General features: G+C 40.5%; 1 protein-coding gene and 1 long non-coding RNA gene across 4 annotated transcripts in view; one reads left to right on the forward strand and one right to left on the reverse strand.

Moving 5' to 3' along the window:
* LOC148044712 (uncharacterized) overlaps positions 1–24,093 on the forward strand; it is a 94,201-nt gene that overhangs the window by 46,965 nt on the left and 23,143 nt on the right. The window lies entirely within an intron of this gene.
* The window catches only part of ARHGAP40 (Rho GTPase activating protein 40), a 65,569-nt gene continuing 56,063 nt past the window's right edge, over positions 14,588–24,093 (reverse strand). For all 3 annotated transcript variants that reach the window (XM_087720365.1, XM_087720366.1, XM_087720364.1), the window contains exons 12-15: positions 23,648–23,788; positions 21,289–21,449; positions 17,916–17,971; positions 14,588–16,893 (exon numbers count right to left, since the gene is read on the reverse strand). In XM_087720365.1, the coding sequence (XP_087576491.1) occupies positions 16,787–16,893; positions 17,916–17,971; positions 21,289–21,449; positions 23,648–23,788 (465 nt within the window). In that variant the 3' untranslated portion in view covers positions 14,588–16,786. The remainder of the gene's footprint in view (positions 16,894–17,915; positions 17,972–21,288; positions 21,450–23,647; positions 23,789–24,093) is intronic.

Raw genomic sequence — 24,093 nt, forward strand, 5'->3', positions numbered from 1 at the left:
ATGCACTGGTAGACTTTACATTTTAAAAAAAACCACGGCAAGAATTCTGTTATTACATCAGTCCAGTTCTTTAATGGATATTGAGACATTCTGAATTTCAGTTAGGAATCTCCTGATCTCTTTTGGAGTATTTGTTACTGTTTTTTAATCTCCATATTTGCATGTTTATTGACAGGTTCCTTTCTGATGCCAATGGTAGCATCCTCTTTATAGACAAGCAATTTCTCTCCGGGATTCTGGCTGCATTTCTACCTTAAACAGAAGTCTGGCTAATAGAGTCTTTGTTCCATAGTACTCTAATTATTGTTGAAGGTGGCCTTTTAAGTAGTTGTGCACAAATGATGTGCAGAAATCACATTTATTTGTGATTAACAGATAATCCAGCAAAAGGTAATTCTACATCCAACTTTTAAATATGGAAATAAGACTTAAAGATCTGGTTCATGTATCACATTAAGCTGCAGCTTGCCTGAGCACAGTTGGCTGGCTTTACATTGCATACTAAACCAACTATGGTTTACAACGCCCATCGGGCGAACGAATTAAGTGGCAATTAGCCACTACCATCATAGCTTGCCTGAACACCCGTCCCTCCTCTATCCTGTATTTTAGTGCTTACCCTCTCACCTTGGAGCCTCTCCTTTTATCCCTCCCGTGGTTTGGACAACTTCTTTCCCTTCCTGTCTGCCCCTGCCACTGTGGAGCCACGTTTGCCTGTCTATCTGTTCTCACTTAATGCGAGTTTTACTGCCTGGCCTGCGACCATCGGCATTGGCCCGGAACAACTGCTCTTCCCCACCACCTGCTACCACTGAACAACGACCATCTGTTTAACATCCTGATATTTTATGGTATACATACTTATGGTGCATTTGGTTTGGGGAAGGAAGTGATAGAGGATGGCAGTTTCAGGGACAGGAACTTGGCGTTTTAAAAACTGGACATTAAGTTGGCACCCCCCCTTTCCCCCTTCTAACTGGTTCCAGTCACTTGTAAACTTTGGACATATAGACTTTGGCCGCTCCAGGACTTCAGGAGAAGGGGAAGATAAGATACCCCCCTGCATACTACCGTTTTATCTCCTATGGACCGTTATTGTTTATTATACCACGCTCTATCTGGATTTGGAGGGTGTGAGTTTGCAAAGCTGGTGTTGGCTGATGCCTGGGGCCTGTGCTCTGCCCCCCCTCCATCTACAACTATTTATAGAATACGGTTCTTGGACTTTGGCCTTGGATTTCTCTGGAACTGGAGGAAGGGAGGCTGGCTCTTCTGGAACTTATAATTTTAAATTCTGTGTTGCGCAATTTTAAATGGGTATGTTGAGTGCGTGAGACTGAATGAGTTAGTATGAAAGACCCACTTTTTAGTACTATTATTGCTGTATTCTTTTTGTGTTTTAATTATATTGTGGGGACTGCCTGTGTGAGTGCCTGAGTATGCCTGATTCGGAGGACCTGGCGGGACATGCGGGGGCCATTGGGGTGGTTGGGGGAATTATGCCCACGGGAGAGAGTCGGAGCATTGCGGTCATAACAGGGAGAGGCAGATATGGCGGGGACTTTAGGGCTGGCCATTACAGGGGAAGGAGGGTTCGCTATATTGCAGAGATCCCTCCTTCCGGCCCTATGAGTCCCACTCCAAGGTCAGATGGCGTGAGCGATCAGGACCCTGGTCTCAGGCTGCTGTCGCTAAATGCCAGGTCTGTTATCCATAAGGCTCCCCTCGTCCGGGACTTGATTGTAGACGAGGGGGCAGACCTGGCATGTATTACTGAGACATGGCTGGGCACGGAGGGAGGAGTCCCCCTCGTAGAGCTGTGCCCAGACGGGTTTCAGGTGCTTCATCAGCCGAGAGCCCAGGGAAGGGGTGGCGGTGTGGCTATTGTAGTCCGGGAGTCTTTAGCTCCTCGTAGGATCCCTGCTCCGGAGCTTGTCGGGTGTGAGTCCCTGCTAGTGAAGTTGGACCTCAAGGGTCAAGCGGGTTTGCTGCTAACGTACCTGCCTCCCAACTGCGTTGCAGCGGCCCTCCCTGCGCTCCTCGAGTCAATAGCCGAGCTAGCAATTGAGTTCCCTAGACTAATGGTTCTGGGGGACTTCAATTTGCCTTCGCTCGGCGAACACTCTGATGGAGCGCAGGAGTTCATGGCCTCCATGACAGCCATGGGCCTGACCCAGGTAATTCGAGGCCCTACCCACTTGGCGGGACATACACTCGACCTCGTATTCCTCTCGGAGCAGTGGAATTATGATCTTGGTCTGAGGGGAAATGAGACCATTCCCCTGTCGTGGTCAGACCACTACCTACTGAGGCTAGACTTCCGGAGGCCAAACCCCCACCGTAGGGAGGAGGAACCGACCAGGTGGTTCCGCCCCAGGCGACTGATGGACCCTGTTAGGTTCCAGACGGAGCTTGGGGTCATTCCAGATGCTCTCGCCCACAGTTCGGCGGAGACTATTGCTGCGGCCTGGCACTCGGCGGCATCAGAGTCTCTTGACCGAATTGCGCCACTACGGCCCCTCCGGGTCAGCGGCTCGCGGAGACCCCCTTGGTTCACCGAGGAGCTCCGCGAGATAAAGCGCTGGAGGAGACGCCTAGAGCACCGGTGGAGATCCGATAGGTCCGTACCGAACCGAGCATTGTTGACAGCCTGCACCAAGGAGTATATTTGGGCACTGAGAACTGCCAAAAGATCACACATTGCCTCCTTGGTAGCGTCCGCCGAGTCTCGCCCAGCCGCCCTGTTTAGGATAACCCGCTCCCTCCTAAATAGGAGGGAGACGGGGAACCCCATACAGGGAAGGGCTGAGGAATATAGTCAGTTCTTGGCGGACAAAATTGCTCGGTTTCGATCGGAACTGGACTCCACCCCTGCAGATCCAGCCGGGACACAGGGGAATAACTTGGTAGACCATCTCTGGGTTGAGTTTCAGGATGTTGCCTCTGGGGATGTGGACAAGGCTATGCGAGCTGTAAGTTCCTCCACCTGTATACTGGACCCGTGTCCCTCTTGGCTGACTGCCAACAGCAGAGAGGTGACACGAGGCTGGATCCAGGCGGTTGTCACCGCCTCTCTTCGGGAGGGACACCTCCCCACCGCACTTAAGGCGGCGGTGGTGAGGCCCCTCCTGAAGAAACCGTCCTTGGATCCAGCAGTTCTTAACAACTATCGTCCAGTCTCCAACCTCCCCTTTCTGGGGAAGGTTGTTGAGAAGGTGGTGGCCTTACAGCTTCAGCGTACCTTGGAGGAAGCTAACTATCTTGACCCCTTCCAGTCTGGCTTCAGGCCCGGTTACAGCACTGAAACCGCTTTGGTCGCATTGACCGATGATCTCTGGAGAGCCAGAGATGGAGGCTATGCGTCCATCCTGGTTCTCCTTGACCTCTCAGCGGCTTTCGATACCATCGACCATGGTATCCTTCTGCGACGACTGCGGGAGGTGGGGGTGGGCGGCACTGTTTTACAGTGGTTCTCCTCCTACCTCTCGGACAGGTCGCAGTCGGTGTTGGTGGGGAGGGAGAGATCGTCCCCGAGGCCCCTAACCTATGGGGTGCCGCAGGGTTCGGTTCTGTCCCCCCTGCTATTTAACATATACATGAAACCGCTGGGCGAGATCATTCGGAGGCACGGGATTAAGTACCATCAATATGCGGACGATACGCAGTTGTATCTGTCCGCCCCGTGCCAACTCAATGAAGCGGTGGACGTGATGAACCGGGGCCTTGAGGCTGTTAAAGACTGGATGAGAGCTAACAAACTGGTACTCAACCCGGAAAAGACCGAGTGGCTGTTGTGTTTTCCTCCCAAAAATTTGGTTAACGTCCCATCAATCAGGCTGGGGGGGCAAAATTTACTCCCCTCAGATAGGGTCCGCAACTTGGGAGTCCTCCTGGATCCACAGCTGAGTTTTGACCACCATCTGTCGGCTGTGACCAGGGGGGCATTTGCCCAGGTTCGCCTGGTGCGCCAGTTGCGACCCTACCTGAACCGGGAGGCTCTCACAACAGTCACTCGAGCCCTTGTGATCTCTAGGCTGGAATACTGCAATGTGCTCTACATGGGGCTGCCCTTGAAGAGCATCCGGCGACTTCAGCTAGTCCAGAACGCGGCCGCGCGAGTGATCATGGGCGCACCACGGTTCGCCCATATAACACCAATCCTCCGTGAGCTGCGCTGGCTACCTGTTGATCGTCGGGTGCACTTCAAGGTCTTACTTACCACCTATAAAGCGCTCCATGGTAGTGGATCTGACTATTTGAGAGACCGCCTCCTGCCAATTACCTCCCTGCGTCCCATCAGATCGCACAGAGTAGGCCTCCTCCGAATTCCATCCGCCAGTCAGTGCCGACTGGCGACTACGCGGAGGAGAGCCTTCTCAGTTGCAGCTCCGACATTATGGAACAACCTCCCCGTGGAGATCCGTACCCTCACCACAGTCCAGGCCTTCCGCACAGCCCTCAAGAACTGGCTATCCCGTCAGGCCTGGGGATAGGATTACTCTCACCCCGCCCGAATGTTGAGTGAATGTTGTGTTTTTATGACCAATTTCCTTTAATCACGATTTTTTTTTCTTCTTAAGTTTTGTCTTGCACCCCCTTCCCTTTATTGTTGTAAGCCGCCCTGAGTCCCCTCAGGGAAAAGGGCGGCATATAAATTTGCAATAAAACAAAAACAAAACAAAAAACAACCTATAATGGCTGGGTTTATACAGTACTAAGCCAAACCAAACAAACCAATCATGACATAGTGGAATACTTAACCCTGATTTAAAGCTTTTTCATGTTAGGCAATAGTAAATTCTGTATATTTGGCAGGAGGCTTCAGATCTTTTATCTCCTTGTTCATCTATGAAAGAACTGTCTTAAATTGAATCAGAATCAGACTAGAGCTGGAAGGGACCTTGGAGGTCTTGTGCTCAAGCAGGAGACCGTATACCATTTCATACAAGTGACTGTCCAGTGTCTTCTTAAAAATCTCCAGTGATGGAGCACCCACAACTTCTGGAGACAAGCTGTTCAATTAGGTTCACTATCAAATGCTATCGCCTTGCCTGTCTGCATCACCATTTACATCTGACTTTGGTAGGCAAAATTTGATCTAGATGGTAAAACTAGAATTAGCAGGTGGACATTACAAATCTTCCCATCAATAGCTAACTGCTTTTTACACTACTGCAGAAGGAAATAGGTTTCCTTTAACAGGCAGTATAAATAGAGGCTGCATAGCATGAGCATGAGACAAAAATATTACAGCTGAGAAAGCCTGCACTGAGCTGCGGATTGGACATCTCTCCCAGACTCTGAACAGCTCCCATCTTTGTAAATACATTTAATGAATCACATCCTTCAGACTGTTACAAACGTCATGATTTAGTCCATGATGCCAGTCTAGAGTTTCTCATATATTTTAACAGAAATTGAAGCACATAAATTCATCCACTCAATTTAATCCATTACATTTGGTACCTTTGGAAACCAGATGTATAACATAAAAGCAACAGTTCTTAATTCCATGTGGTATGTTGGTTATTGTATCCTTTGGACAGAATTTTTTAAATTTCTATAGTCTCATTTTTTTTAAATAAAAAAACCCACTCTATACACTGTTGTGAATGGTTAAATTATGTAACATTGAACTGTTAAGTTTAAACATTACTGATAGTTCAATGAATAATATACATCAATATTTCAGGCCAACATCCATGGCTGTGAGACTGTTCCACCATGAAAATAAACCTTAATCCCATGGGACCCATGCTTATAAATTTCTCTACCTTCAAGACTCCTAACATTTCTGATATTTTCTGCTTGAAATTAATTTTTGAGTGAAATTAAACTTCACATCATATTTCAGCAGGAATGGAGGAGCTGGATTGGAATTAGTTTACAACTTATTATTATTATTATTATTATTATTATTATTATTATTATTATTAGTATTAGTATTAGTATTAGTATTATTATCATTAATACAGTTGACAGTAAATAAAGCCAAGGTGATCCAAGTTGTTCCCGTTAAGCTCCATTCTAGAGGATCTTCAATTGTCCATTCTTAGTTTAGGGAAAAGATGATGCTAGAAAGACTAAATGCAGATGCTTCACAGGCCAATCAGATAATGAAGTAGTTGCTGTATTGCCAGGAATATCAACTGAATCTATTTCAACATTAAACTAGCAAGTCAGGTTCCTTCGATGGACATTGTGAATGAAGGTAAATATACGTGTCTCAGGATAATTGCAGGATCCAATCTGGGTTGGTCACCGGGACCATAGGTTTATTCTTCCAAGCTTTCAGACTTGTGCTGGAGCCCATCCTCAGAGAACTGCTCTTGCTCCAGAAAGAAGAGACATTTATTTTTATTTTATTTAGTTTGTCAAACATGTACAAGATAGCAGGTTTAAGTATAAACCTGGACATGAACAAGGTAAATGAGTACAAATAAATGGGGACAGTAGGACAGGGATGGAAGGCATGCTGGTGGGCTTATGCACGCCCCCTTTACGGACGTCTTAGGAATTGGGTGAGGTCCATGGTAGATAGTTTAAGGTAAAGCTGTAGGAGTTTGAGGATGTAACAACAGAGTCAGGTAGAGCATTCCAGGCATTGACCACTTTGTTCCTGAAGTCATATCTTCTGCAATCGAATTTGGAGCTGTTTACCTTGAGTTTGTATCAATTGTTTGCCTGAGTATTATTGAGGTATAAGCTGAAGTAGTCATTGACAGGTAGGACATTGTAGCAGACAATTTTGTGTACTATGCTTAGGTCAGACCATAGGCAGCATAGTTCCAGGTTGTCCAAGCCCAAAATTTCATGTCTGGTGGATAAGAGATTCTATTATGAGCAGAGGAGTGGAGTACTCTTCTCGTGAAGTACCTCTGGACTCGTTCAATTGTATTAATGTCTCAAATGCAGTGTGGATTCCAGACAGATGAGTTGTATTTGAGAATTGGTCTGGCAAAGGTTTTGTATGCCCTACTTAGCAGTACAATGTTACCGGAGAAGAAGCTTCGCAAAATTAGATTAACAACTCTTAGTGCCTTTTTGGCAATGCTCTGAGGCTTAGATTGCCCCATTCCCTGAAGATGGGCTCCAGCATGAGTCCAAAAGCTTGGAAGAATAAACATTCTGGTTCCAGTGACTGAGTCAGATTGGATCCTGACTTTATTATATTCTAGATTACATACACACTTGCTACTTTTAATTTGAGTAAATAAGAGTCCAAATCAGATCGCTCATCATGTCAAAATGTATGCCATATCCCAACAGTCTGACAAATGAGGGTTTTTCCTTTGTTGTTCTTTTTCATTATATTCATATCCCGAAATGATAAATTTTCCTGTCTCATTATTCATGCAGTTTGTGAATTTTTAGATTTAAGTATGTTTCTCTTTGCAGTAGTCATAAAAACTCAGAAAAGCTACTCAGGATGTTTATGAAAAGCAATTTCCTCACTGCCAAACTGTTTTAATAACAACTCTGGAATCAGTGACATTTGAACTCATTTATTTTGAGTTACATTTTCTAACAGTGATAGGTCAGTAATATATATATTTCTTGGATGACATATTCTTGTGTGTTATGCTACGTTTCAAGGGAAAATAATCAATATGATTTGGTACACAGTGCTGGTTGTTAATAGTGATATCTGCAAAAGCAAGTGTATAATATAAAAATAGTTTCAATACAATAGCAGGGTTGGAAGGGACCTTGGAGGTCTTCTAGTCCAACCCCCTGCCAAGGCAGGAAACCCTATACCATTTCAGACACATGGCTATCCAACATCTTCTTAAAGACTTGCAGTGTTGTGGCATTCACAACTTCTGGAGGCAAGCTGCTCCTCTGATTAATTGTTCTGTCAGGAAATTTCTCCTCAGTTCTAAGTTGCTTCTCTCCTTGATTAGTTTCCACCCATTGCTTCTTGTTCTACCCTCAGATGCTCTGGAGAATAGCTTGACTCCTGCTTCTTTGTGGCAACCCCTGCGATATTGGAAAACTGCTATCTTGTGTCACCTAGTCCTTTCTCTTAAACTAAACATACCCAGTTCATGCAACCCTTCTTCATGTTTTAGTCTCCAGTCCCCTAATCATCTTTGTTGCTCTTCTCTGCACTCTTTCCAGAGTCTCCATCTGGCGCTACATCGTGGCAACCAGAACTGAATGCAGTATTCCAAGTGTGGCCTTACCAAGGCATTATAAAATAGTATTAACACTTCACGTGATCTTGATTCTATCCCTCTATTAATGCAGCCTATAACTGTGTTGGCTTTTTTGGCAGCTGCTGCACACTGCTGGCTAATATTTAAATGGTTGTCCATTAGGACTCCAAGATCTCTCTCTCAGTTACTACTACTGAGCAATGTACCACCTATACTGTACCTGTGCATTTCATTTTTATTGCCTAAATGTAGAACCTTACTCTTTTCACCATTGAATTTCATTTTATTAGATAGTGCTCAATGTTCAAGTATGTCAAGATCCTTCTGTATCTTAAGCCTGTCTTCTGGAGCGTTGGTTATTCATGCCAGCTTAGTGTCATTTGCGAATTTGATGAGTTCCCCATTTATTCCCTCATCCAAATCATTGATGTTATTTTTTTATTTTTTTCTTCCCTTCCTCTCCCCCCGGCTCTTCCCCCCCTTTCCTCCCCCCTTCCTATGCATATTTCAGAATGGATACATTTGAAAATGGAAGACAGAAGATTGTGCATATGTGTTTTGGGGAAGAAGGGAAATATTCTGAAGTAAAAAAACTGTTATGGAAAACTCTCACATGAAAAAGAAATTTTATCTGAACAAGAAAATTCATAACATTGTGGATTTTAATCAGTGTTTAAATTCACCTAAATTAGAATACACAACCTATAAAGAATTAAATATTGAGGCAAATATTCATGAAAAAGCACAGCAGTGAGACAGAAGAGTTAATTGGGCTATTTATTTTACTTTATTTATTTAGTTTTATCTTGTACATGTATAAGATAGCAAGTATACGTATAAACAAGTATATGTATTAACATGGACATGAACAAAGGAAATGAGTACAAATATAAATGGGGACAGTAGGACAGGGACGGTAGGCACGTTACTATGCATGCCCCCTTTACTCTTAGGAATGGGGTGAAGTCCATGGTAGACAGTTTAACATTGAAGCTGTGAAGGTTTGAGGATGTAACAATGGAGTCAGGTAGAGCATTCCAGGCGTTGACCACTTTGTTGCTGACATCGTATTTTCAGCAATCAAGTTTGGAGCAACTCAGCTTGTGTTTGTATCTATTGTTTGCCCATGTATTATTGAAGTTGAAGCTGAAGTAGTCATTGACAAGTAGGATATTATAGCAGTCAATTTTGTATACTATGCTTAGGTCAGACCGTAGGCAGGTTGTCCAAACACAAACATTCGAGCCTGGTGGCGTAAGGGATTCTGTTGTGAACAGAGTCATAAAACTTCCAGAACATTCCTGTGTTTAGTCATATGGCATGAGAGTGGAGAGAAATATTCCACCAATATATTTCAAAAGATATTTATAAACAAGCAAATCATAAAATAGCCAACACACCGGGGAAAAAAATGGTATCATTCATCCAATATATGCCAATTATAAGCATTTAGCTGCCTACAGATAACTTACAACCATTCATTAAGGACCATTTAAAATTAGAAGAGCACTGAAAAAGTTACTTATGACTGATCCTCATGCTTATAATCGTTGTAGCATCTCCATGGTCATCTAATCAAAATATGCATTTCGGCATCTTATTTATGATGGGTGCAGGGTCCCAGGGTCATATGATTCTCATTTGAGACCTCCTCAGCCGCCTTCTGACGTGCAAAGTCAACAGAAATCCAGATTTTCTTAACAACCACAGGATTCACTTAACTGCAGTGATTTGCTTAACATGGCAAAAGGTCTTAAAATCAGGTGCAACTCACCTGCCTTGTTTAATAACAGAAATTCTAGTCCCAATTATCGTCGTAAGTCAAGGATAGCTGTAATTGTAGGCAACATTTGTATTTTTAACAGTAGTAAGATATGTTGAAAACTAGTAAATATAATATAAAGATCTGTTCTACCAACAGAAGCAAAACCTGGAGGAATGACATCTGGAGTCTTTCAATGAATTTAGCAGCATATGTGTATCCTTTAAAAAGGCTATAAAGTTATCTGAAAGAACAAATATTTTACACATTTCACAATCCATTTTAGGCAATACTTTTATTAAGCCAATTTAAAAATAATTAAATATACAAGCTATCAAGAAGAAGCTGTAGCTGGGAGGAAAAGAGAAGATATGTTGGAAATGGTTAGAATTGTAACCAGACACAGTACTGAAAAATTAGCAGATTTGGGAAGACCAATCTGCAAGGCTGCACCACAGACCAGGGGTTAGCAATCTGCGGCTCTGGAGCCGCATGTGGCTTTCATCCCTCTGCTGCGGCTCCCTGTCACCATTTGGCACCTCAATTTTGAGAGGAGTGTCCGGTTTGGGGGGGGGGGGAGGGTTCCAGTCAGCTCCACAATTGATAGGGCTTTTGGTTAGGATAGGTAGAGGAAAAAGTATATTATATGGTGGGGAAATCTCCACCACAAAGTCTCAGTTGGCTCCAGAATTGAACAGGGGGCTTCCAGTTAGGACCCTTATTGCTCTTTGAGTGTTTAAGGTTGCTGAACCCTGCCATAGACAAAGGCAGACTCCTTTTCAAGCCCAAACTCACCTGCACCCCATTCCTGTCAACCTGGAAGACTTATTTATTGTGAGAGTGATTTCTAAGTACTCGTCATAGTGAAAGAACTGTTAAAATCACTTTTCTTTATGACAGCCTTATAAGCCTCCAATACTTCGTTGAACCCAATCTGAATGGATTTACAGAACTGAAATGTTTGTAGATATAAATGATTGTGTGAATATGCAACTAAGGGCCTCCATATCACAATTTCATTTATTTCCTTACGCATTCAGAGTGCTCCAATCACGTATGACTCTAAGTGATGTACAGTTGAATACAGTTGAAATACAATACAATTGAAAAATTAAAACAATAAATGGTATCAAAACAAAATAATAATTTTCACTTCCATTACATCTAGGGAAATCATGGCGATAATTACAGCAAAGGAGGAACATAGAATAAGAGTGTATCAACCCTCAAGGACTTACTGAAATAGCCAGACTTTTCTTCTTACATTTAACTTGCTTAATAGCGGCATGAAATAGGATGACTGATATCTTCACATTTTATCCATGAAAGTTAATGCACATTCAAAAGTGTGTTAAAAACTTGCATATGAAAATGGGAAAAATTAGATTATTGTATTATCTTGATATGCTGGTATGTCTTTCCAAGTCATCTTTTGATGCAGTGGGACTTTGAAACTCTTTGTGATTATCATTAAAAATTAAATCTGTTAGTATGAATGATAAAAATCAGAAACTATACATGTCCTTTTAACATGTATTTCTTTGCAATAGAATATTCCATTTAATCAAGAGATTCATTTGCCTCCACAATCATTTTGAAAAAAAAAACCCTATTCATGTCAGTATGCATCAACAACTATTCCCCTCCCCCACGCATAATTTGAACTCTTAACTGCAGCTAGCAAGGCTGTTGAACATACCAACACTGGGGAATATATTACAAATATGTTCCATACATTTTCGGCTATATTTGTTTTTATAGATTATTCTTTAATTCTACTCTTTACATTTCTGAGAATAGGTCCAATGTTGTCTGATTGTAGAAAGAATAAACCCAACTTGGGTTAGGTACAGTTTTGTCATTTTAATTGCTATAGAGAAGCTTCAGGTGCAGGCTACTTTTGTTGCTCCTAAAATTTGCAGCCCTCTTCCCTGCCTTGATGGTACTAAAGCTGTTCTAATTTTGTCCTTTTGTTCTGTCCAAAGTCAGTCAGACAGATTCAGGGATTGATCACTTCCTTAATTGCAGTAATTTTACCTTAAATACAGGCAGCTGAGAGTTCATCATCAAGTTGCAAATTTCGCTGTTGAGTAAGAGACCTCCCCCAAGCAAAATAATTATGGATAATAACAAGTGGATCATAATAAATGCAACACACAACAAATGTGCTCTAAGGACATGAAGTAGAGTCACAAGGGCTATTAAGGAAGCCCCATGCTTTTCTCTCTGCTTTTTGGTTTAAAAAAAGAAGACAGAAAACAATGTAATATTCTTAATTGTCTCTTGTAAACTGGAATCTAACTCATCAACCAGCTCTGTTGGTTTGTTATAAATAATACCCAATTTTACTCTTGTGTCCAAAGGGTAGCTTACCAGTGTCATCAGCACAGATGAGAACTGCCACCTCAATTTTCATCTGTACATAAAAGGCTATAATGAAGGCAGCAGGGGATACACACTTAAAGTTAATTATAGTATTTGCATAGGCCTGCACCTGAAAGGAGCACATTTTCTACTATTCTCCATCTTTCTCGTTTATTTTGGCCCTCGTTGCCTATTTCCTTTCCTCCCAGCAAACAACCAACTTCAGTTTAAAAAATGGAATATGCTGTGAATATATACACATACACACACACACACTATAAATACTCCCTTTAAACACTGCATGCAATTCCAAAACTATTTCAAATCCACAGGGAATTATTCAGAAACAACAGCAACCAACAGAGGTGATTAAATAATTATAATCTGAAGTTTCAGGATAAAAAAATAGAATTGCTCTCAAACTATATCATAGATGTAAAGTTGGATCCATGGTGCTCTCTGAATTTGGTCATTTTCTTGCATAGATGTAATGTTCTCAGTTTCTTAAGTGTGCAACAGTTTGAAACAACTTAAAAGAAATAAGCATGGATGGCTTTTTCCTGATAATACAAATTCTCCATAAACACCATAAATAGTGTAGACAGAAATACAGAATAATGAATAAGAGAATTGGAAGTATTGGACCTTGGAGGTCTTCTAATCCAACCCCCTGCTCAAGCTAGAGACCCCATCCCATTATGGACAAATGGCTGTCCAATGTCTTCTTAAAAACCTCCATGGAGCATCCACATCTTCTAAAGCATGGGTGTCAAACTCACATCGTCATGGTGGCATCACATGACATATCAGGATTTTTTTCCCCTCGCTAAACCAGATGTGGGCGCAGCAGGTGCATGATGCATCCTGCCTGTGGGCCAGGAGTTTGACAGCCCTGTTTTTAGAGGCAAGATGTTCCACTGATTAATTTTTATCACTGATAGGTTGGCTCTCTCTTTGTTAAGTTTCCATGTTACTTCTTGCCCTCAGCTGCTTTGGAGAATAGTTAAACCCATTCTGCCTGTGACAGCCCCTCAAAAATGGAAAGACTGTTAACTAGTCCTTCTCTTCATTAGACTAGACATTTCTAGTTCCTGGACCATTCATTGTAGAGTTTAGTCTCTAATCTCCTAATCATCCTTGTTGCTCTTCTCCATATTCCATACTCTTTCTGGAATCTTAATATCTTAATCTCAATATTCTAATTTTACTTATATACCAAGCTTCCTGCCCTGCTCACTACTATTTTCTCCTTATTAAAATAAGGTTGGGACAAAATCACAGAATTTAGTAATGTCTTTTCCTTCAATGCTCATGCTAATAAGCAACTAATTTGTGAAGACATTTCTTAAAGATCTTAATGCTTTATGATGATGTGTTTTGGACAATTACTATGACGGATTCTTGTTTCTGAGTTTTGGACTTAACTCTGAAAGAAATCACCACTGTTTTCATTTTTTTCTTTAGAAGAAGAAATATATTTCCAATTTTCCTCTGGAAAAATACAGAGAATTTCTAACTTAAATTGAAGGGAGATTTAATGTATTTGTTCCTTTTCAGACACAGCATGATATATTTATAAATGAATCCCTGCCTATCTCTCCTACAAAGTGTCTTGCAATCAGAGGATAAGCCACCTGGTCAAAAGAAACAGATTAAACCCACTTTTGTCTACTCCAAGAATTACAAATAAAGTATGAAAGAGTTTCTTAATACATATGTACACGGATGAGGCTTGGTTCCCATAGGTAAACTTGCTAGATCTTAAAGAGAGATAATAAGAAATGAAAAGGTGAGGTTAACAATTGTTTAAAGTGCTCAAATCATATAGATAGACTAGCAGTAAAGCAAAAAGCTGAGTAGAATCTAGAATCCAATAGAGTTAAATATTCTGTCTGGTTGTGTGCTTTATTTTAATTGCTTTTCTATTTATCATTTTAAGTTCTGTAAGCCAACCAGAGTCACCTATCAGAGAGATGAGTGGCATATAAATTTAAAAAATAAAATAAATAAGCAGTTCTTTATATCCAAAACTTCAAGCAAAATTCTACAAAACTATCATGTCAAGCTAACTTTATGCTTAAAAGAAATCTATTAGACATGGCTGTAGTCACTCATTATGCTAAGCTGTCGTGTACTTTTTTATTCCTGTGTTTCAGCTGAGCATGTTGCATAGACAAAATCATTGTAAACTCATCCAGAACCAGGAAATAGGTAGCAAATAAATTTGATAAATAAATTTACAGCTTATTTCTTTACGATGAAGTAAATAAAGAAACAAAAAAAAATGCAACAGGAAACAGGATGAAAAATTTTGGAAATATGTTTAGTTATTTATTGTATAACTGTTTTAAACAGCATTAAAATATTAATAAAAACCATTATTAAAACATGCAGAGTTTATGCTTCACTGCTTTAACTACTGTCACAAAACATACCAAAATGTTCTTTAAAAAAATCAAGCTAAGGACAGAATTAAGGATGGTGTTTTCCCTTACATATTACAGATGTGTCCTCTATAACACTCATAGCATCATTATTATATCAGGAATCTATTTCAGCAATATTTGTTTTAAAAAGCATGTCCTTGTCGTTATAGCACTGATATTTTTATAAATATCAAAGTAAAACACCTTTGATCTACTACTATTCACTTTTGGTATCTCACACACAGTTTCTCATGATGGATCAAAACTTTTTTTCCCATTTGACTACCTGCATGCTCTAAAAGCTGCATCATTTGCTGTATTGACATGAATCTATTTTATCTGATGTATCCAAAATAATTTGTATCTATATTCAAGGGACTTAGTTGAAGTCTGTTTTAGGCTTCGATATGCTTAAGCTTACCTGATCTGTCCTGATCAGAATGTTCTTGGGAAAAGGCAGGAACTATCACCATCTAGAACAGGGGTGTCAAACTAGATTTCTTTGAGGGCCAGATCAACATTGTAGTTCACTTGCATGGGCCGGCAGGTTTTTTTGGCCAGCAGTGCTGCTGGAGGCTGAAAATGGGCCACGCGGGACCTCTGTGCAGCCTGTTTGTGTCTGGCAGAGTGCTTCTGGAGGCTGGGGGGACTGAAAGCAGGACAAGCAGGGGCCTCATGAGACCCATTTTGGCCAGTAGAGGCACCGTGGGTCAGTCCTTTAATATTTCCAGGCTGGCCCTGTGGGCCAGATTTAAGCACCCCATGGGCCAGATTCGGCCAGCGGGCCTTGAGTTTGACACCTCTGATTTAGAAGGAGGAAACTGCAGTGATAAATGGAAGTAATCATAACAACTTTATTCCTTCCATGTATGTACAATTCCCAAGTCAGTCTATGGGAAGCTGAGATCCAACACATCTAAAGGTACCAGGTTTCAGGATGTTTAAACATTGAGAAGGGGGAGAAGTTACATAAAATTGCCACTTTTAACAGTATCATTTCCACACACTTTTCACACAAGAATTTTGTTACTAATACATGGGTTTGCTTTGGAATGTGGTTTTGAAAAAGTTGGTATCATATGGACATTTATGTCCAAGTGAAGTAGCATGACTTTCTTGAGGACAACCTGGACAAATGCAACAAGTTTTTCCTAAACACATCCATAAGTGATTTTTTTTTAAAGTATATCAAAGAAACAGAACAACATCAATATTAAATTATTATATGGCTCAGATAGACTGTCTTGGAAAAAGAAGTTTAAGAAATTTCTAATTAGGGGTCTTTGCATAAGAAAATATATTACAGACAGACAGCAATATGAATTCCAATTTGAATATGAGAAAAATTTATATAAACAATAATACTGAGATGGTTTATTGTAACCTAGTAGGAAGATGTTCTTAGAACATACTTTTTGAAAAAATAACGTCATTGTAAAACTGTACTTATACAAACACATCTATGTGTAACTGCAATGTTCAAAGTCATTATAGAAGAATTCATTACTTACAGTTATTACTTGTGCATAGTATGATCATCCTGTCCTTGGACAGAAGTATTCTTAAGGTAGAACTCCCACTATAATAATCAATTTTCCCTCTATATTCTAGGCAGCTGGTTATCAATTAAACTTTCCAGAAATAAACCAACAGGAATATTCTTTAAAAAATTACATGGTTGTACAAGAAGACTTAATTCAAATATTCAGTTTCACTTTATAAAAGTCAACATTGATAACCAGCTATTACATATTGAGATATGCTCCCATGTGAACAAACTTTAAAATCTGATTATCTGCACGAGTTTTTCCAAATGCTTTCCATCCTTCTTTTTTCCTACCAGCTTTCCTTTGATATAAGACTTCTTATCATACAACATTTGTCACCTTCTATTGGCTATCATCTCAAATGAACATTCAAAAGGAATTGCTAATTTTCCAAATGTAGAGTTACTGCTCCATTTCAACTGTTATCTTCATGAACATATGGTGTGCTTGGTTCCAGCTTTGTTTAAACAACTTAATACAAATTCTTGGCCCCGTTGTGTTTTTGTTTTTTTTAACTAAGCAGTCTCCCTAAGGTGTTCTTGGAAAAGGCGGGGTTTGCCTTATAATCCATTCTGCATGAGGGTTCACATGGTACAGGTCTAAAAGATATGTATCTGGATCCAGGCAATGTTCATCTGTTAGAAGGGGGAAACAGTTTGTTTAGTTTTTAAAAAATGAACTATAAACCTTTCACTAGAGTTTATTTTATGCTTAGTCATTAGTTTCAAATGATTTCATAAACAATGTTCATGAAATATTATTCCTGGACAACAAGCAGGAGTGAAATGCTACCAGTTCAGACCGGTTCGCCCAAACCAGAGGTAAAAAAAAAGCTACTGGTTTACCCGAACCAGGATTTACCATGATCAGCTATGACTTGTGATTTATATTAACTAGAAAGTAGGATTTCCTGCTTTCTAGCTAATCTAAATCGCATGGCACAGTGTATTTTCCATCGCCTTCGCTGTTCTACTTACCTTTGCAGGCGTGCTCGGTAACAGGCTCCGCCCACCCACACATCATCACATCTGTTTTTGACACTCTGCGCATGCACTCACATTTGCGAACCAGTAGTGAACCGGTAGCGAAGGTAAGTATATTTCACCCCTGACTACAAGTAAAGATTAGAAAGGTGAAAGACCCTATGAAGAAAATGCTTCCAGAGAAAGGACAAAAATATAGAGTTGAATTAGGCTCATGACAGTTTGCTGAGCATTACGCTATAAATGGACTTGTAGTAGCTGGAAACATGCATTTTACCATGAATGTCTCTGGGAAGCATTTTGATTCGGACCTTGCAGCAATCCTCTTTTTCACTCTTTCAAAATCAGAAGTGAAACAACTTTTACCAAACACTATCTTATGTGAATCTTTCATATTTCACACATAATGCTAAATCAGGATTATGCTTTTGTCAGGTTGTAGGGACCAGGCTCACATTTAATTAAAGGATTTTCTCCAAATGCCCAACCTGAACAATTCTCAGCAACTTACATGCTGCTTTGTTACTGGGGAATGGTAAAGCTGTCAATTCTTAGTTGCTGCCCAGCCTATTTATTCCTTCAATAGTGTTTATTCTCCATTGCCAAAAGTTATCCCTAGTAGAAACTAGTAGCCCATATTCCCCTTGAACAAGAATTAGTGCAACCACACGTACTTATGTTGCCGCCAACTTCATATAGTAGGAAGTTCATCGAATCCACTGAACCATTACTGCAAAACAAAGAAAAACACAATGATTTTCAATGTTCAGCAAACAAATTATTTTTATTAATCTAGATCTAAGGTTAGAGAAATCTGATTTTCAAAAAGTTAAACAAAGTTTAAAAACTATTTAACATATACCTTTTTTTAAAGCTCAGTTAAAACTTTCTCTTAAAGCAACAATAATTTTATAATAAAATTAGTTAGAGAGACTGATAATAAACTTATATGTGATCAAAATTAATCCAAGGTACATGTGAATGTAGAAAGAGTATTTATGTTGAGAATATCATGGACAGTTGTGTTCCCCCCACCTCCCATTGCCCACCTCTAAAATGAAGAAATGGATCACTGAACAAATGAACTCAGAGTTCTCTCTTGAGGCACAAGTGATGAGACCCAAATTATCATACATTGGACATAGTAGTCCAAGCTCTCTGGAGAAGAGGGAAAGCGGAAGAAAAGAGAAGAGGACGGATAGCAGCAAGACAGATGAACTCAATTACAGTAGCAATGGATATACTATTGGAAGACGTGGAGGGCCAAGTTGGGGATAGAACATTGTGGAGAAAGTTTATGTGGTCAACCAGGTCACCTACTTGATGGCACATAATCAGTCACATGTAAATAGCATATAGCTGACCCCGAAAAGGCTACACTATTACCACAGGGATTTAATAGCATCAAGAAAAAGCAGGATTATAGAGTCTACATTTTATATTTTATCTTTGCATAAGATTCTACAGGGACGTGGTGGCTCAGTGGCTAAGTCGCTGAGCTTGTCGATCAGAAAGGACAGCAGTTTGGCGGTTCGAATCCCTAGTGCCATGTAATGGAGTGAGCTCCCATTACTTGTCCCAGCTTCTGCCAACCTGGCAATTCAAAAGCATGTAAATAGCAAGTAGAAAAATAGGGACCACCTTGGTGGGAAGGTAACAGCGTTCTGTGCACCTTCGTTCTGCTGGCCACATGATCACGGAGATATCTTCAGACAGCATTGGCTCTTCAGCTTTGAAACGGAAATGAGCACTGCCCCCTAGAGTGGTGAACGACTAGCACATATGTGCGAGAGGAACCTTTACCTTAAGATTCTACAGCTCGAGACATAGTATCAATTTAATTAACTTCAATAATTTGACTATGATAGGTGGAGATTATGAAAGTTGTGTACAACACATCCATAGGGCACACACCAGAGAAAACCACTCAAGAGAACAATAGTCTAGTGAAGACATTCCTTCCTTCTCTTAACTCCTAGCAAAAGGCAACCTTCTCAAGAAAATAAAAAAGGCTGAAAAAAATCGATACCTATTGACAACATTTCAACTTAACTCAACAGCGAGTTCAAGAGATACTTGAACGTGTTAAAGGCAAACTGCACTGCTCCTGGTGGAAAAGGTTTGTCATTAATAGAGCATTAAGTGCTAATGCCTTGAATCTATTGTGTCACATCCTTCCTTTTTCCACTGTACAGGCATATATTTTATTTACTGAAGAAGACAAGGCAACTACATCCTATGCATAGGGAACCTCTTGCAAACAAATACAAATTATATCAGAAGATTTTTTAAGTCAGCCATATATTTGTCATGATTGCTAAACTGTAATTAAAAATTATATTTTTAGCTAGCTTTTGATTACCATAATTTGAAGACTTGGGTCTCTATTACGCAGCACCAGAATAGAATTGATAGCATTCATTTATACAGGTTGGGGTTTGGCCCAAAAGATTTTATAAGAATCCCAGCCAATATCAAGATTACAAATTACAACTAAAAAAATTACAACCTTTTTCACCTCGGGTGCCAAAAGGACGCATGCGTGCACTAATCACGCATGCTTGCACTCTCACCCTCAAAATTTAATGCCCTCCATGCCATGCCTCCTGCATATGCACGCATGACACACACACACCGCTACCCCACACATGTGCGCAAGGCTTTCTTGGAGCCTCGGGAGGGCGAGAATGCCCTCCTCTGCTCCCCCCCCCCCCAAGGCCCTCCAGAGGCCAGAAACGGCCCTCTGACTTCTGGTGGGCCCGGTAGATCCATTTTTTGCCCTCCCCAGGCTCCAGAGGCTTTCTCTGGAGCCTGGGGAAGGTGAAAAGCTGCCCAACGTGCAATCCGGAAGTTCGGGAACAGACTTCCAGTTTGCATGTTGGGCGGTTTTTTGCTCTCCAGAGACTTCAGCTTCCCTGAACCTTCCAGAGGGTAAAAAATGGCCAAAAATCAGCTGGCCACATGCGCATATGCACTGGAGCTGACAGGGCAACACCCTGACAAAGCTTTTAGTATCAGCATATTAAGCACGCCATATTAAATGTAAACATATTTTTAGCAAAGGTGTGGCTTATATTTATTTTGCCAACTCTTAGTTTTGGATGGAAATGGCCGATATCAACCACTTGAAGTAGACCCAAGTCAAGAAACAGACATAGCAGCAATTTCAAGAATGCTACTTTAGTGTTGTAGGGCATATAAGAGAATATTTAAAGCCTATCCCAAACTTTCATTATCCGTTTTTAAGAAAAATAAAATAAAGTCACTTTTTCACACTTTCTACTTTCCCAGGACTAAGCAAATATTTCACATCTCCTACCTCCTTCAGGAACAGACCCAAATTCCTTCCGTTTGACTATATTTGCATGGGAGGGCAATTTTAAAAATAGAAAAGTGTCTTTCAAAGTGACAATCTAATGTATTTGTTGAAATCTCTTCCTTCAAGGTAGAATCAGTCTGGTTGTCATGAATACTGAATATCAGTATCTTCTTACATCTCTGCTGTGCCTCATAGTCAAGAGATGGTTTCATTACACCAGATATTACTCTGCAGAACCACACTTGCATTAATTTGGATTCTTTTAACTTTAGGATTTTTTATATTATAAAAAATAAATTATAAGGCGAAGAGGAATTTCTATTACCAGTCCCTATGGAGGAGTGTTCTAATTTTCATGGTAGTAAAGTACACTACTTCATTATTCATAAAGAAGTTTTTACCGTGTAATTAATTATTTTTAAGTATTGTAATGTACAGATATATTTAGTAGCTTAATATACAGAAATGTATTTGCAAAGTCTTAAAACTTTCCATTAGGCTTGAGGAACTACCCACAGTAATGAAAAATCAATCAATCAAGCATTCACTGAAATTCTTTGCCTACTGTGATTGAGCTGACTGCTCTAGCTACTGAAAACACAGACACAAGATATGTTTCCTTTAAAATGTGTTTAACTCACATTTTCAAATTCCACCTGCTTAACATACAGGCAAAACCAAGCCATAGCTCTGCTAGGCTTAGGGTAAAAGGGAGAAAAAGTTATTACCATTTGATTATGTTGACTGTGCTGACAATATTCCAGCCATTCTGACCAAGGTTCTTCTGGAACTGTCTTAGAACATCGGCTACTTTTGTTCCGTGCGTTAAATGAACTTCCAGCGAGTCTTTCAAGAACAAGGAAGCCTGGATTTTGACTATTTTGCAAGGCTGAAAGAAAGGGACAGCAATAAAGAGAGATATGAAGAAAAAATCAAATTAAAAATAAATCTAAATGTCTGTAACAAATGTGGAGGTATATTGAGTAACTCAACGTGTGGCGTTACTCTTGCCTCCAAATATCTGCTCTATGTAGAAAGTCCAGACAGTAAGAAGCAAAGGGTAAGACGGCCATAAAGAAATGATTAAAACCACTTCTTTCACATGTAAGAGTAGCATATGAGTGCCTACAACTGATAAAACATGATCGCCCCCTTGTGTTTACATAGGAGACAGACTGTACTTTTCTTGAAGGCATTTGTCACAAAAAAACACAGCCCTATTTCTTTTTAATCATGCAAGAATCATATGAAAGAAACTCTTTTGCAGGATTTTGCACATCAAAACTGAACGTACAGCCCAAAGCCACTAAAAAGTCACTTCAGATGACAAGTTATGCATGATTGTAACATCTAGGAGAAGCAATTCTGCAGGCCATCATTTCATTTGTGTATATGCCTTGAATGGACTATTAAATCAGTCTCTAGATATTTGATTTGCGACCATAACTAGGATTAGAATTTCCATTGTTAATCATTGCAGTCATAGGTTGAGTCACCATGTGATCAGACCTGAGTTTATGACCATTTTACCGTGGTTTTTAAATCAAGTCACACAATTGTTAAGTGCAAACCCATAATAACCAATGGCATTTTTCTTGCGGGAAATCAGCAACAAACATCACAAATTGTCATCACTTAACTGCAGGACAGTACAACTAGTCATAAATGTGAACTGGTTTCCTAGCAATTGATTTGCAATTATATGGGGTTGGTTGCAAATTCAAATTTAGGTTATTAACTGACTTTTTCAGAGGCCACAATTAATTCAAACTGTTATTAAGCAATGGTCATAAACAGAGGACTACATGCATGGAGTTAGAACAGATCAGTGGTGAGTTTCAAAATTTTTTAGAACTTTTTCTGTAGGTGTGGCCTGCTTTGTGGGAGTGGCTTGCTGGCCATATGACCAGGTGGGAGTGGTTTGCCAGCCATGTGACCAGGTGGGAGTGGCTTGCTAGCTATGTGATTGGGTGGGCATGGCCAACTTGTAAAATGTGGTGAAACTCACTTAACAACGCCCTTGCTTGGCAACCAAAATGTTGGCTCAGAAACTCTGGCATTTGAAGCACGCAAGTCTTAAAGCTGTCAAGTTACAAGACCCTTGCACTCCTAACCCTTTAGGGAAAAAACCCCAGGGATGTTCAAACTTGACAGCTTTAAGACTTGAGGATTTCAACTCCCAGAATTTCTTCTCCAGTCATGTTGGCTCAGGAACTCTGGCATTGAAGTATGCAAGTCTTAAAGCTGTCAAGTTACAAGACCCTTACACCCCCAACTCTTTAGGAAAAAAAACCCAGGGGTGTTCAAACGTGACAGCTTTAAGACTTGTGGACTTCAACTCCCAGAATTCCTCCTCTTGTTCTTCATCTTGATGATGTGCGGACGGGCGGGTGGAGGGAGCTGGAACCAGTTCTAAATGGCACTGTAGATTTGTGGAACCTCTTCTATAGAAGAGGTTAGAACTGGCAGGAACCCACCCCTGGAACAGATGCACTTCATTTCTACTGTTTCCAGTTCCCACGCTGTCCTCCAAATTATCCCTGTTTACAATTGGATGCTAATCCCTACACATATCAATATGAGTAGATTCTCCTAGTCATTTTCATTTACCAAAATTATTAGGATGGATAGATAGCGTTAGTCCCATTTATGATGTCCTAATGCAGGGTGTCAAATTCAAGGTCTGCAGGCCAGATACAGGCTGCGAGATCCTTAGATCTGGCCCATGGGGCTATCCTGAAAACAGTGAAGGACCGGACCACGGAGCCTCTGCGAACAAAAACGGAAGCTTGGGAGGGCCATGTACAGCCCTCTCAGGCTCCATTTTTGGCTGCGGCAGCCCTCTGCCAATGAAAATGGAGCTTGAGAGGGCCACGTTCCATTTTCACTGGCAGAGCGCTTCGACCACCAACAGGCGCTCCCAACATGAGTGATGTTGAACTGGCCATGCTCACCCTGGCCACACCCAGTGAGCCGTCGCCCCCCCCCCCCCCAAGTTAAACACAACCCTGATACGGTCCTCAATGAAATCTAGTTTGACACCCCTGTCCTAGTGATACAAAATGGCTGAACAGAGATCTCATTCACCTCAACGTTGTTCTTTTCTGTCTTTTCCTTGTCTGCATGAATCTTTCTTAACAGATTCTTGATCCTCCTGTCATAGAACTGATACTTCCAGCTGCTGTTCTCATTCAGTTTTCTTATTTGAGTTACCAAGAAAGAAGGAACCTAAAGCAAAGATGAAAAATGACAGGTGTGCAAACTTTCAGTGATACAGTTCATTCACATCAGAAATCTCCATGAAATCATTCTGAATTATCTCCTGAAGATGGGAGAAACAAACAACCAATGTGTGGATTGCAGTTTTTTTTAATACATTTAATTACATCCACCACCACCCTTACAAGTCAATTATTGTATCAGCCATTTGACATTGGAAATTTTCCAGTGGCTTGAAAATAATAGTTCTTTGATCAGAGTTATTTATACATGAAGAATGATTTTGAATCTAAATGATGGAATTTGTAAATACT

The sequence above is a fragment of the Thamnophis sirtalis genome, unplaced genomic scaffold (genome assembly GCF_051295495.1).
Source record: "Thamnophis sirtalis isolate CommonGarterSnake01/CBP01778 unplaced genomic scaffold, rThaSir2_p1.2 scaffold_7, whole genome shotgun sequence".
NCBI classification, from domain to species: domain Eukaryota; kingdom Metazoa; phylum Chordata; class Lepidosauria; order Squamata; family Natricidae; genus Thamnophis; species Thamnophis sirtalis.